Below are 14,894 nucleotides of genomic sequence, written 5' to 3' on the forward strand. Positions count from 1 at the left end.
GGGCCGAGCCGGGGGGCCGGGCCGGGGGCGGGGCCGCCCCCCCGCGCACGTGCGCTACGTGCGGCGCCTGCTGCGGCGGAGCCGCCCCTCCCCCGCCCGGCACCGCCCCCCAGCCCCGCTGCTGGGGCCGGGACCGCCCAGTGTGGGACCCCCAGCGGGGGGAGCCCCCGTAACCGCCGGGGCTCGGGGGAGGCACCTCGCGGCGCTCCCTCGGGAACGGGAGCGCTCCTTACCCCGCGCTGCCCGGGGCCGGCGGGCAGGACAATGGCCCGGCTCCCCCCGAACAAAGGGGCCGGGCCGGGGCCGCGGGGGCTCCGCGGCCGGGGCAGACAATGCGGCCGCGCGGAGGCGGACGGCCCCGCCCCCCGCGTGACGCGACCCGTGCTCAGCCAATGGCGGCGCGCGGAGAGGCTCTTTAAAAAAAGAAGCACCGGCTGCGGTCCGCTGTCAGCTGTGCGGATCCCTCCGCGCATGTAAACACAGCGCCGGCGGCCCCGCGCGGGGGGGCGGGACGGACCGGCCGGGCCGCGGGGGGCACGGCGGGCGGGGAGCGCGGCCCGGGGGCCTCCCCGAACCAGCGGTGCTGGGGGGAGCGGCCGCAGCGCGCCCGGGGCGAGGGGCCGCGCACAAAGGCGGCGGGAGGGGGGGGAGCGAGGCTGCGGCCCGGCGGGGCGGGGGGCACCGGGAGGGACCCCCAGCGGCCGCGGTGAGCGGCGTTCTCTGGGCCTCGCTCTCCGCCGGGGCCCGGTAGCGGACGAGGGATCGGCGCGCGCGGGCCAGGTCGCGCTCTAGAGGAGCCGCCGCTGCCTGCTCCCCCCGCCCCCAACGGGCCCTCCCCGGTCCGGCCCCGGGCCCCCGCACAAAGGCGCGGGCGGGGCGGGGCAGCCGCGCCCCCTCCCCTGCCCGGGCCGGGCGGACTCTTTTCCCAGCCCCGGCCCCCCCGCGGACGCGCACGGAGCGCGGCGGCTCCGGAGATTGTTCGGAGCGCGGAGCGGAGCGGCCGCCCCGGCCGGGCCATGGCCGAGTTCCTGCCCCCGCCTGAGTGCCCCGTCTTCGAGCCCAGCTGGGAGGAGTTCGCCGACCCCTTCGCCTTCATCCACAAGATCCGGCCCATCGCCGAGCAGACCGGCATCTGCAAGGTGCGGCCGCCGCCGGTGAGTGCCCGCATGGCGCCGCCGGGAGCGGCCTTTGTGTGGGGCCCGGCCCGGCTCCCCCCGGCCCGCGGCCGCGCAGGTGACCCCAGGCAGGCGGGGCCGCCCCTCAGAAGTTTCACTGGGCTGGGGCTGAGGGGACCGAAGGAAGCGGCCGCTTCCCCCGCGAAGTGGCTCCTAAGTGTCGGAGCTCCCGGTGGGGGAGTCGCCAGAGCGGCCGTGAAGGGAGCGGGGGGGCAGTTGCCCCGGCCGGGCCCGGCCTCTCCCCGGCTTTCGGGGTTGGCCGGGGCCTCGCGCCCGAAGCGGCCCCGCCGAACCCCGGAGGAGGTCCCGGGGTGCTGCCCTCCATGTTGGCATTGTGGCCGTGTGGGGCCGGGGGGACCCGCTCCCCGCAGCCCCCGGCCCCGCCGCGGCCTCCCCGGCCTCGGCGCACTTTTAGCGCAGGGAACTGTTCCTCAAGTTGGACAAGACCAAACTCCGCAGCCGTGAGTTTGGCTGGTGGCTGTGCGAGCTGAAGCCTAGACAGACATGGCCACCATTTTAGAATGCAATCCACAGTGGGAAGAAGTAGTAAGCCTTCATCTTCATCATCATCATCTCAACCGATGGTGTAGTAAGCTCAAAATTAGGGTATGAATTCTGATTTCCTCTTGTTCGTCGACTCAATTTACTAAGAAATGCTGTGTCGATCTTAGAACCACAGTTTTGTGGAGTCAGAATTGTTAGTTTGTTTAAAGGTATGAACACCCGCACTGGTGAGGAGAGGGGCTTCTGGAAGTAAAAATCTAATTAAACAATGTGTGAATCATCTTTATTTTGAGTGAATTGCTCTTCCCCTAAGTGGAGCGTGGTGTGAGTCTTGGGGTGGTGCAGCCAGGTAAGGCAGTTAACATGACGGCAACAACTAGAATGTTAAACAGGCACTGAGCTTACATCTCCTCCAGCGAGGGGAGAAGCTGACTGAACAGTTTGTAGGCTGAAGTTTTGCGAGTGAGACTTTGGCTTCAAAGAAATAATGTTCAGAAACACACACTCCTCACTTTTGTGTTTTGGTTGTTGCTGGGACTCCTGTTGTGTCCATTCTTTTCCTTCTGAATTAAAATAGTAGTAGTAACTTGCTGAGTTAGTGTCAGAGGTGGCAGAAATGTTTGTGGCAGAGTGAATAATGTGAATCCTGCTGGAGAGGAAGGAAGGTGTTCCAGCTCTCTGGAGGAATAATCCCCGATTGCTGTGTGAAGATCGCTCTTGAATTTGTGTCCTGGTAGAATGTGCCAGGGCTTCTTTTCATGCAGGGCAGCCAGATGCTCAGAGTTAAGGGGGTAAGATGGTTTTTGTTACAGAGTCACCACTGAAGTTCTGTAGTACTTTTTAGTAGATGTTTTGGGGTTTTAAGTTGCCAAGTTGCCAACAATGTTTCAGCAACTGCGACCAGAACTGCTTTTTTTGTTTGGTTGGGTTTCTTGAGGGGGTTATTTTTTCATTTGTTTGGATGTTTTTGAGGGGGAGTGTCTCTTTGTTTTAGAAACATCTCATCTAAAAAATCCCATGTTTCTTGGCTGCCTGTGTAAAAAGCCAAAACCTTATCAGAAAGCTGCTTGTAGGAGGTTATCTGTTGGAGATCATAAATCAACAGCCCTCCAAAGGACTGAATTACTCACTGCAACTGCGTTTTCAGCCGCTCTCCTCTTCCCGAAGGGGCAGGTATTGCAGCAGATATTACACCAGGTGTTGTGCCTGCCTGGCGTGTGATCAGCTCTTTGAGCGCATTTAGAAGCAGGATGGAAATAGTTGGAGCTGCTGAGGGCTGAGCACGGGTGGTTCTGTGGAGCCTGGCTTTGGGAGAGCTGAGCTCCCATGGCTTTATCTTCCCTGGATAATGCCTGGGATGACTTGTGAAGTGCGTGCTTGGTTCAGCGGCCTGGAGCATAGAGGGAGCTCTTCCAAAGCGACCAGAAAACCCTTTAAGTTGACGTAGTTCCTGGCCTTCCCCCTACGATCAGGAGCCGCAGTGAATATTCGGTTATTGTTCTTTTTGGTGTAATCGAGGGGTCTGTAATACCAAGAGCTAGAGGCTGCACTGCCCTCTGCACAGCAGTGTGTGTGCTCCAGCTGGATGCCTTGTTTGGTGATGGCTGGGCTTTGGAATCCTCCTGCATCCCAGGGAATCTCTTGCCGGCGTGCGCAGTCTGGTTACGTGCTGGGAAGCAGGTAGGCAGCACCATGAACTGTCAGGATCTGGGCCGAGAGAGGAATTGAAAATTTGATCTTGGGCTGGCATTATTTTAGCTTAAACTCTGCTGTATAGTTATCAGCAGATGAATTTGTGTTTCTGTAGATGAGTAGCAGTATGGAGTAATGTTGTGTGAGGCTGGTGGTGCCCAGCTGTAGCTTCCCCACTTATTTATGAACAAGTCCTTGCTCCAGAGCTGGCTTGGATGCTCCAGCACCTGAGCATGCACAGGAGAGCTGCCTGGGCTTGAAGGACCAGCAGCAGGGCTTTTTCCGGTCCCTTTCTGCTGGCATCAGCTGAGAACCAGGTGAGCCCAGAGAAAACCGCAACTGCAGTGGCTTCTTGTAGCAGCTTTGGAGGACAGTGACTTGTTTAGTGAGGAGATATCGAGGTAGCTGATGTGCAGAAGACATCTGGGTGGAAGACAGAGGATTCTGGGTGATCACTGCATGTTCACAAGATGAAAGAACATCCAGGAATATAACAGGAGGTGCCATTTCTGCATGGCACAGTTGAGTGCTCAAAAGGAGTTTTCTTCCCCTTCATTCCAGTTCAGTTTGTTCCAGCCATCACCAGTGACTGAGTTTTGCTCTCATTTGGGGGTTCTAAGATGCTGCAGTGGAGGGTGCAGCAATAACCAGCTCACTGGCACTGCTCTCTGTGGCTCTTTGTCAGCAGTGGGGGATATGAGTAGAGAGTCCCATTGGCAGCAGAGTGCTTGGATGGGGGTTGTTCCTGGTAGTTCATGAGCTGCATAAAGTAGAGATGTAAATTTGAGTCTGTTGATCTGTGGGGGAAGGGGCAGCTGGATGCAGGAAAGTGGGTGAGGTACAACTTGCTTGCAGTCCATCATGTGCCATTTTGTAGTTAGAATTTCCTTCTATGAACCAAAAACATCTTTCATTAGCATTTCTTCATTTAAGCAGTATCTGATAGTTTGGAATAAACTAAGTTTACTCCAAAACTTGGCGTGTCAAGTGATGGACTTGTATTCTAGAAGCTTGTGATAGCTCTGCAAATCAGTGAGGGCATATAGGGGGCAAATGAAGAATTGCTTGAGAATGGAGTTGTTCTTCAAGGTCGGTAGTTAATAGCAATTAATGAAAGCAAACAGTCTCATAAATGTGAAGCTTAGCTTCAAGAGTTAATGGTAATGTGTGGAGCAGGAGTGGTATCAAATGCTCCAAGCCTTTCTTGAAGATGGACTCTTCCTTCACTTCATTGCATTGTTGTTTTGCTGCTGTGAAGAAATAATAAATAATGATTGCTTAGGCCTTACTTAACATATGAATACTTTTCAAAATACACAGTATTGTACAATGTACTAGAAACATCATCACTTTCCCAAGGCCAAGCATGAAAATTGACAACATCCAGGCTAAATTTTATTGCTTTAAATAATGTGAATATAGAGAAGTACTGTTAAGGCTTCCAAGTAACTTAAACCAAGCACTTAAAGATTAGAAAGTCTGTATTAGGAGAGCTGGAAATTTGAAGGAGTTATCAAAATTATTGACTGTCAGTTTTCAGTAAATTCTGGAATACTGGTGAACTTGAGAATGGGGAAAATTAATTTCCTTAAGTTCTTTGTGGGTGCAAGAGTTGACCCCCTCTAGCTCCAGAATGGAAGAATGTCTGGAATAGTCCTGGATAGGAACTTGGAAGGTGATAGTGTGGAATACATTTGTATGGACACTGATGTGGTCAAATTAGTTTTATTTTTTTCCATGATTCCATGTATTTGTGTGTTATTGTTGTCTGAGATCTAGAAATTGTGATCAGTGTTCTAATTACAGAAATGACTGTTGTGCAAAATTAACACACCAAATCACAAATTGTTTTAACTACTAATGATTGTTTGTAATGAAGATCCCTTTCTAATGGTGTCTCATAACCTCAAGCCAAGGGTAATTTTCTTTACAAGTCTAGACGAGCAAAAACTGTGATTCTGAATGGAGTTATGGTGGTGGCTCGTTGCTCTAGAGGGATCCCAGTTGCCCAATAAACAGTGGATATTATGAAACAGTAATCACTTAAGTAGGACTCAATGAGAAGGTTTACCTTTGGAACAAAGGAGCATAGAGCATCTTAGAGGAGGAAAGAGTAAATAGAAAAATAACTGTGGATCCCTGTGGAGAGCAGTGTAATGGTGGAATGGGAGCTCTGGATAAGGCAGTGCATGCAGCTCTGGAGTTTCTCAGTGGGAAATGGGGGGATTTTACCTCTGTGGCAGCACGAGAGTAGAAAATTTTGCATTCAGGATCTCGCACTCGTTGGAGGATTTAAAAAAAATTTGACAACTGGAGAGGACACAGAGAAGCATCAGAAAAGTTCAGCACATGAAATAATGAATTTTGAAATATTCAACCTTAGCAGAGCCTGAGTGGTGAAACCTCAAGGCTCAGGGCTTGGGAGAAATGGACCTCCTCCTCCTCCTGGGACATGTTTTGAGGAGCAACATTGATTTAAATGTTGTTTAGACCTCTTAAGGTCTGTTTAGGCTTCTCATTCAGCTGGTTGCTTGATTTATTTACATTTTTATGGAGAAAAAGAAAACACAAAACAAAAAACCAGTTCAGTTTTGGAGCAGCTTGACTGAGGGTTCTGGCAATCTAGTCCTGGAGCCGTAAAACAAACCACCATTAAAACAGGAATTAATGCAAAGAATTGTGATACTTTGTCTGAAGCAGGAAGTTGATGGTGATGATCCTTCAGATTTGATAATACACAGAGGCTCAGTCAGTTGATTTTCTCAAAGAGAAAACACAGAGGTAACTCAATTACAACACCTAAGTGAGCTCAGTGGGAGAAACCAGAGGTGCTGCCACGTCTGTCAGTCCTGGCAAGCCCTGCCTAGCAGGGGCCAGGCTCTGGTGAGTCAGGAAACAGGGCATTTCTGACTGAGAGAGGATCAGCTGGGAGGGGAAAGTGGAGGGTGGAAAGTGGTAGATCTGCTGCTTTTGGGGTCAAGAATGAATGAGGTTTTGGGAGGGGAAGAGATATTTGAGTGCTGAGGTTCCTGTTCCCCTGCTGTCAATTCATGTGAAGAAAAATAGATCCGCTACCCAAGGTCGTTAGGAAATGTTGGCTTTAAATGAGGAACTTGTCATATTCATCACAGGGGTTGTGTTGTGGAATCAGGTAAATTCAGAGTAGGTTATTTACTGATCTCTAATTAGCAAGAAAATATGCAAAAGAATAATTCTTTTTAGTTTATTATTTATTTTACTAATGGCAGTGGCCATGCACAGGGCTGCTGTGGTCACCATGAGTGGTTTCTGCTCTTCAGAAACACTGAAACATTGGGGGAGGCTTAAAAAACCATTGAGAGTTTCCTTTCCTTGCCTCAGTTTCTTTCAGTGAGTGATTTTCAAGATACATTCTTCAGCTCATTGAAAATTTAAGATGAAACAATTTAGTCTAGAGCTTTCCATATGGGGCAAGAATAACATAAACAAAAAATTACAGAAATTCTATCTAACTTAAGATAGCTCATAGCTCAAAATGGAGTTTAAAACTAAACATGGCTCCCTTGCCCAGCAATGAAACAAAAGCTGCCAGTGGATGGAAGCAAACCAGGATGTGCTTTAGGATGTGCTTCCTCTCAATCCCAGATGATTGGGTTGTGTCTGAGATGTGCTGGGGTGAATGCTGTGTCCATGTCCAGAGACCAGGCTGGGCGTTTTTAGAAGCCAAGAAGAACTTGTGGGATCGTCCAGCCTGCTGCCCTTAGGAGTGCCTGAGTGAAATGTCTTCCTGGAGCAGGTGCTTTACCTGGATGGTGAATCTGAGCAGCTGGAAAGGGAGGATGTTGTGGAGAGCCAGGGCAGTGGATGGAGGGAGCTGCAGGGAATCCCTGGACAGCTGGGGCTCTGCAGCTGCTCATGGCTGAGGCTGGTGGAGTTGTCCATAGCTGCTCTGGGTGGCTGTGAAATTCAGGTCTTTTCCTAGTCTGAGTTGCACTGGGAGTGAACTCGAGGTTTGAAAGCTGCCAGTTTGGGCTCTGAAGAGGGTTTGGACTCATTGCAAGGGCTGTGATGGGACAGCCCAAGGAACAGAGTGCACTGTCCCTGCCAGTCACACACTCTGGGAATGTACTGGGGATCAGAGCAAAGTGTGTCCATGTGAGGGGAGGTGGCAGCAGCTCTTGGGGTCTGGTGCCCTCACACAGCCACAGCTGGGTCTGGCCCCAACCTGATGGATGCTCTGTTTCAGGGTCTTGGTCAGTGCTCTGCAGTGAATCAGGGGTCTGGGATTTGCTGATCCCAACACCCCATCCATCCCCAGCTGTACCTGCAGTGCTGCTGGTACACTGGTGCTGTATCTGTTCTTGCATGCAGGTGCCTCCATGGAGAGGAGCCTGGCATCTCCTGTGCGTGGGCCTGCCTGCCTGTTGTGTAGAGAGGTTCAAACCCTGTGTGGATTTTCTGTCCCCTCTGCCTTTGGGTCCCAAGGAGCAGCTTGCCCTGGTGCTTGAGAATCATCTCCAGCTTACCTGAGCCTTTATTTCTCTCCAGCTGTGGAGCTAGCACAGAAACACTGGGATCTAGAGACGTGATTCCCACTGTACACTCATTTTCATTAGCGGTGGTTCTCAGATGGGAAGGATCTGTGGTCGAGCCTGTTCTCCCTTGCTAGTCTGCAATACATAGCAGAACCCAATTTTGTCTCAAATAAGAAATACCCTACCAGGCTCCTTTTTGGAGAGTTCTGCACTTGAGGTGGGTTAGTGCACCCAGGGTCCCTTACTAGCAAGGAGGAATTCAGGGGGTTTGATGAGAAAATCTGCACCACTTAAAATGACCAAGGAAGGACTGTTCATCACAAACTGGGTTAGCTGATGATTGGAGTTTCCAACTGATGTCAGCCTTTAACAGGGTCACAGAGGGATTAGTTCCCGTTAGACAGGAGCTTTGTGGCTGACCCACTGCCGGGTGATAATGGGTTTGTGTGGATTCTGCCATCTGAGCTCCAAGTGTGTTTTTAATGTAGGCATAAAACCAGGAGGCTGAAAGGGACCTCCTGAGTCACCGAGTGTGCTCCTTTCCTCTCAGAGGCAGCAATCATGGAACACCTTTGCCAAGGCAAGATCATAGATGTGGGAACAAAGAATGTAGGTCAGGCTCACAGGGTGGGCATCCCAGGAAGGGGGGAATTGCTGCAGTTTACTGAATGAATGTGTTTCTCTGGCAAGAATTGCTAAGATATTCCTTTGGATCTTACTATGAGCTCCTGTCTAGCAAAATAATGAAAGAGCTGTCTTTTTTTTTGTGTCTGACATGGGAGAGACTGCAAGTAAAATGCTACTTGCAGTTTTCAAAAGATGTTGAAAAAATATAAGAGACTTCAGAAAAAAGCCAAAGGAAAAAAACCCTTTTATTTGCAGGACTGGAAAGCTGGTTCTGTAAAGAGAAGGAAAAAGGTATTTGTTTATTGAAAAATGTCTTGAAACATTTCTTCTGGGAAGGATTCAGGAATAGCTGCTTTGGCAGCCAGCAGACGAGGGATTTGGTTATAAAGGACATGAGGATAAGGGAAGAAGAAAAGCTGAAGCCAACCAACTTGTAGAACAGCTTAGCAGAGAGGTTGGTAATTTCTTGTTCACTTGAATTCATAGGGGTGGGGGTGGTTAAATTTTAATTAGTCAGTTTGGGTGAGGTGCAGGTTTGCCAGCTGAAATGCAGTGCTCTGAAGCCTGACATCCCTGGAACAGCTCATCTGGGAGCTGGGATATGGAAATCACAGAAATAATTCTGCTGACCATTTGTAGTTCACATTACTGCTTGAAATATTAATGTGATCCTTAGAGCGTGCCTTCTGCATGGCTGCATTTGTCCCTCAAGTTTATAGAAGAGTTTGGAATTTTGAAGTCAATCTCATTTTTGCCTGGATTTGATGACAGGTTTATAACAATTGCAGGCAAAGGTGGGCACAGGATTTTGTTTGTCCCTTGTAGGCTTATAACAGTCAGGGATAGACAAGAGAACACAGTAGAGTAATTTCAAATGTAGAGTCCTGGTGGAGTAAGAACACCTGATTTTTTTTTTAGGAAATTGATATCTTCTTGCTCTCTGTATATACTTAATCTTAATGCCCAGCATGGCTGTTGGAAGACACCTCAAACTGAACTTCTTACACTTTTAAAATTAATTTTTTAAAACAGGAAAATCCAAACCAGTTCCTTTGAGGAGCTGGATGGAGAGGGCAAGTCTTACTGATTGCCAGGCAGGAGCTTTAGGGAAGAGAGCCTGGAGAGCTGGGGGTGGGGGCTGGTCTCTTCCCCAGCAAAGCTGCTCATGTGGCTCAGCAGCTTGGCAAGTGAATCCTGCACAATGAAGCTCCCTCTCGTGGTGCTGCTGCCTTTCCAAGTGCATAAAGGCATTTCTGTCTCACAGAAATGTCTTTTCATGGGCCTGCAAGCGAGCATCGCATTTGGCTTGGTAACTTGTGCTTCAAAATGTGTCCAAGATATTTGTTGAGTAAATAATACACTTATTAAAGAAGAGTTGAAAGCATCTTGTTTAGGACTTTGCCATACTGTGGAATAGAGAAAGATAAATATTAGCCTTATTTGTTATATCAACTTTGAGTAGTTTGGATGCCCCAAAATAAACTTGTTGTGACTTTAAATGACTCAGTGACAGTCAGGATGGACTGTCTGCTATACCTGCTGTCATTTCTCCAGATGGTGAATGGCTGTGGGTCTGCAGCAGTGTCATCTGACACAGTTTGTGTGCAGTGGGATGTGCTGTAGTGTGTTTGGAAGGCCAGGAGTGGTTTTATAATAATCTAATGTGATATATTATGTATGGTATTGTTTCCATCAGCTCTACCTGCACCACTGTGGCCTCGCCTCAAGTCCTTGGTGTAGTTTTGAGCATCACAATATAAAAAAGACATGAAGCCACTGGAGAGCATCCTAAAGAAGGCCATGAGAATGGTGAAAGGTCTGGAGGGGAAGCCTCATGAGGAGCAGCTGAGGTCACTTGGTTTGTTCAGCCTAGAGGGGAGACCTCACTGGGGTCTTCAACATCCTCCTGAGGGGCAGCAGAGGGACAGGGACTGATCTCTTCCCTCTCATGACAAGTGACAGGACTGGCAGGAATGGCTGGAGCTGAGCTGGGAGATGTTTAGGTTGGATGTCAGGAAAAGGTTCTTCCCTCAGAGGGTGCTGGGGCACTGAACAGGCTCCCCAGGAAATGGGCACAGCTCCGAGCCTGTCCGAGTCCAACAAGTGTTTGGACAACGCTCCCAGGCACTGGGTGGGATTGTTGGGGTGTCTGTGCAGGGTCAGGAATTGGATGTGATGATCCTGATGGACTTGGTGATCCCTTGCAACTCAACATATTCTATGGTACCTGCTTAAAAACCTCAGAAGCTGGAGTCAATCCTGTGTTGCCTCTCATTAACCCAATTTACCATCACCCAGCAGAAGCTCTTGCAATGATTTTCTCCTTGCTGAAAATTAACACTTTTAAGGCTGTTAAATGTTTGATTCTGGCTGATGACCCCATCTGCCTGATAGGCTGAAAAGTCACCTTCTGAAAATACTGTTGAATAAATGGAGTTCACAAAGCTTGTCTTTGAGAAACAGCTGATGTGCCATCAGGGCGTCTTGGTGTGTGCCTTGGTCATTCAGTCATTGGTAAACTTCAGAGCTGCAGGAGTAGGAAATGCCTGTTGTGGCAGCTTGTGTTGTCTGGACTCATGTTACTCTTCCAACACAGTAGGTGACTGGTGCTTTGCCAGAGCCAGTGTCTTTGGCCAAACAGGAAAGACTGTCCCCAAACATGCATCAGTCAGTAATAAATAGACACATGGAGATCATGGAGATAATCAGCTAATTCTGGAGCAGGATGTTTCGGGTGCCAAGCTGTGAACGAGGTGTTTCTGTAAGATCATGCACATAAACTTCCTCATTTGCTTCTGTAAGCAGAGGGGACTCGCCTGCTCTGTGCTGTCTGACTTGGATTGGCTCTGTGTCTGCCCTAGGCATCCTTGGAGCTGGATTTCTTTAGTCTGAGCAAGAGCCAGAGCCTGTAGGAGCAGGTAGATCCTGTTCCTCCTGTTGTGCCCAGTGGCATGCAGGCTTTCCTCTGGGCTCTGCCCAGAGCAGCAGCCTGTGCCAGCAGACACGTGGCCCAACCAGAAGTCTCCTGTGCTGTGCCCTCCCTTCCTTGGCTTCCCTGACGTGTTGCCAGCACAGTAACTACAGGTGGTGGCCTTGAAGTGCAGCCTAGACTGGTGACAGTTTCAGACGTGGTATCACTGCCCACATGAGCTGAATTCTTGCCCCTGTTCACCTCATTCCTGGTTCTTGTCCCTTGCAGAGCCTTGTTAGAGGGTCTGGTTTGGGGTAATGCACAGTCCACCTGGGAACAGCCTTGACTTACTGCTTAGCAAAGCCAGAGGCAGCACAGCCTAAGCTGGTTTGGCTTCATTGGTTGGTTTCATTTACTCTCAGCCTAAGCAAATCTCCCTACAGTTCTCCCCTGGGCAGTTTAATTCAGTCCCCAGTGTCTCAAGGGTCCTGTGTGTCATTGCCACTGTGTCCCCTCTTGGTCTTGGTGCCTGTCTCCTGTCTCCCTGTCTTTGGTACAGAGCAGACCCTGGAGTTGTGACTCATGATGTAACCAGTTGGTTCAGCTTGAGTGTCAGATTTGTCCTGTTGAAGTACAATACTTCAAATCCTGCCCGGTTGTTCCCAGTTGTACTTCTCATCTTACAGCTTGAGGGCTCGAAATGACTCATCAGACAAAGGATATTAGAGAAGAATGTCAGTTATCTTCCTCAGACTTGGTGGTTTCATTGCATTTGGTTTTCTGGCATAGAGAATAGGCAGTCAAAGAAGGGTTAGTGTTATCGAGTTTCTCAAGAACACATCTTTGGCCAGGCAGTCTTGTGGTTAAAAGCAGGAAAATAATTGAGAAATGTGTCCCACTGGTCAAGGATTGAGTATTCTCTGGATAACTTATCTTCCTGACCCACTACCATTGTATAATTTCCAATTCAAATGTTAATTCCAGTTGGAGTTGTCAAGTTGTGATGTGCTGCAAGTGCCTTGCAGGATCAGAAAACTTCTACTACCGATTTTGAGGTCTGGATTAATCAATGCAAGCTTGGTAAAATGTATGGATTGGTGGCTCTCTTTGCTCTTCAGCTTCTCCACACTCTTGGTGAATCTTGCTTCTTGTTTGTTTGTAAGATAATTGCTTTGGAAATCATGCATGATTTGTTTTAACTCCAATTTTCATGTTGTCTGTGAATCTAAAATAAAAAATACTGTGTTTATGATGCTGGTCTTACTTAAGTTGCCTCAGTCACCCAATGCTGAAGAAAGGTTTTTGTTTTCCTGAAGCAAAGCTTTGTCTTACTCCACTGTCAGTAGCTCACTTGTGCATTATCTTCATTCTGTAATTAGTGATAATAAGATAACATAATATGTAATAAATTCCTGTCAAGTTTAAATCAAATCTAATTTAGTTTTGTGAAATTGTGTATTGGCAAACCAAGAGTGTGCAGTAGTTGTCAGAGATCTAAAAGATAAAACAGCTTTATAGTTGTGTTTATAAATAACACTTCAGTTGCAGGTACTTTATCATAGTAATAATAATTTTTTTTTTTTAATTGGTCATATTCCAGCTCTCCCTGAATGTTTGCAGCCAAAGAAATTGTTAAGCATTGGCACAGGTTGCCCAGAGCAGTGGTGGAGTCACCATCCCTGGAAGTGTTGGAAAGATTTCTGGATGTGGCACTTGGGGACATGGGTTAGTGGTGATCGTGGTGGTGGTGCTGGGTTCAAAGCTGGACCCAATGACCATAAAGGGCTTTTCCAGCCTTAGTGATTCCATGGCTCTGTGGAGGCTTACAGTGCAGGACAGGTTTCAATTCCAAAATGTAACTGATTTTGTGGTTCCATTATCTGGTTTTGAGGCACAGTGGAGTGTTCTAAGGGGTGGACAATGACACTACTCCAGGTATCTCACCATTGCTGCTGACTTGTTCCTGGTGAGGGGATTTGGGTGTCAGCACAGCCCTGGCTCCCTGATGGGTCGGGCTGGGACTGCTGAGCCCCCTCTGCACCAAGTTCTGGTGGGGCTGAGGAGGCTCTGGAGGCCACGGGGGCATCTTCATGCCTTGGGCTCCCCTGGCTTTTGACTGTCACAGGAGCTCCTTTCCTTTTCCTGCTCTTTTGATGGAACCCTTCTGTTTTCCAGGACTGGCAGCCTCCATTCGCGTGCGATGTGGACAAGCTTCACTTCACACCGAGGATCCAGAGGCTCAATGAACTGGAGGTAAACTGGAAAGCTGAGCAGTACTTCTGCTCCCAAATGTGTCTGTGTGCTTTTGGGAGGTGCTGTTTGCCAGGGTTGGCCATGAGCTGACAGCACTTTGGACCAAAACCAGCAATTTTTAATTAGCACGGAAATTCATCTGTTTGAGAACCTGGTTAGAAACATTCCAGGCATAAAAGTAATGTTAATGCTCATTAAAGGAACATAATTTAGGCCTTTTCCACACAGGTGGTGCTTCAAAGTAGTTAAACTGTCCAGGGCTATAGATCTGTGTCTGTATTTTGTACTCATACAGCATCTTTGAAAAGGAAAAGAGATGAAACACTTGGAGTGCTTTAAAAATAGCCAGCCTTTTGGAAGAAACAATTGCAAAATCTGGATTCAGTTTGTGGAAATTTGCTGTTCACAAGCACTTTCATTCACTGCTTCAATGAATTGACACTAAAGGGGAGTGTGAGGGATCCTGGTTGGCTCAGTGCTGGTACTATTTGGGATGATGGTGACTCTATGCCTGATTATTCTCCTGATTCTCAGTTTTTAAAACCCTGACGTGGTCATGTGAAGTGCTGGGGAAGGGCTCAGCTGCTGGCTTGGAATGCTAAGGGGGTGATTTGTGTGACCACAAGCTGTTCAGAGCTCCCTGGAGTTTGCAGACAAGCTAATCTGTACAGACGTGGCCAGTTTTTACCTTAAGATTAGAAAATGTGCTGAAAAAAAAATGTCAAAATTCAAGTTACTGTTCTTACATAGCAGCAGTGCAGTGATCTAACTGTGGTAACTGCTGTGCAGCCAGGCAGACTTTCCCTGCCCTGACCCATTTGTATCCTTGAAAGTGAAACAAAAGCAGTTGTGAGAAAGGATAACAGAAAAAAAATTCAAAAATTAAAAAAAAAAAAGATTTATTTTTTTGTTATTGCAAATAAACCAAATAGTAATGAACGATTGCAATGATTAATGTAGTAAATGCAATAAATCCTGACTCTGCAGCTGGTTTAGGGAGGTTTTAGCAGTAATCACTGTTTGGCTGTTCTCCGAAAGTACTTTTCTCAATGCAGTAAAAGGTAACAAAAAGTGACTCAAGGAAAGGTACAAATACCATCAATGATATCTACATGGAATTTATTTTTCTTCAAGTGATGAGAGGGAAAAATGGAAAATGACTCTTGCAGAGGGCAAAGCTGGGCAAGCAGCTCCAGCTGCAGTGCTGTAAACCTTATA

At 48.5% G+C, this 14,894-nt stretch overlaps 1 protein-coding gene across 2 annotated transcripts in view; it reads left to right on the top strand.

Moving 5' to 3' along the window:
• Nucleotides 1–468: 468 nt before the first annotated feature.
• KDM5B (lysine demethylase 5B) overlaps nt 469–14,894 on the top strand; it is a 59,991-nt gene continuing 45,565 nt past the window's right edge. The window contains exons 1-2 of one of the 2 annotated variants that reach the window (XM_054648555.2): nt 469–1,154; nt 13,599–13,676. In XM_054648555.2, the coding sequence (XP_054504530.1) occupies nt 1,017–1,154; nt 13,599–13,676 (216 nt within the window). In that variant the 5' untranslated portion in view covers nt 469–1,016. The remainder of the gene's footprint in view (nt 1,155–13,598; nt 13,677–14,894) is intronic. The other variant, XM_054648554.2, reaches the window with a different exon arrangement.

This window comes from Agelaius phoeniceus, chromosome 25 (genome assembly GCF_051311805.1).
Source record: "Agelaius phoeniceus isolate bAgePho1 chromosome 25, bAgePho1.hap1, whole genome shotgun sequence".
Classification (NCBI taxonomy): Eukaryota; Metazoa; Chordata; class Aves; order Passeriformes; family Icteridae; genus Agelaius; species Agelaius phoeniceus.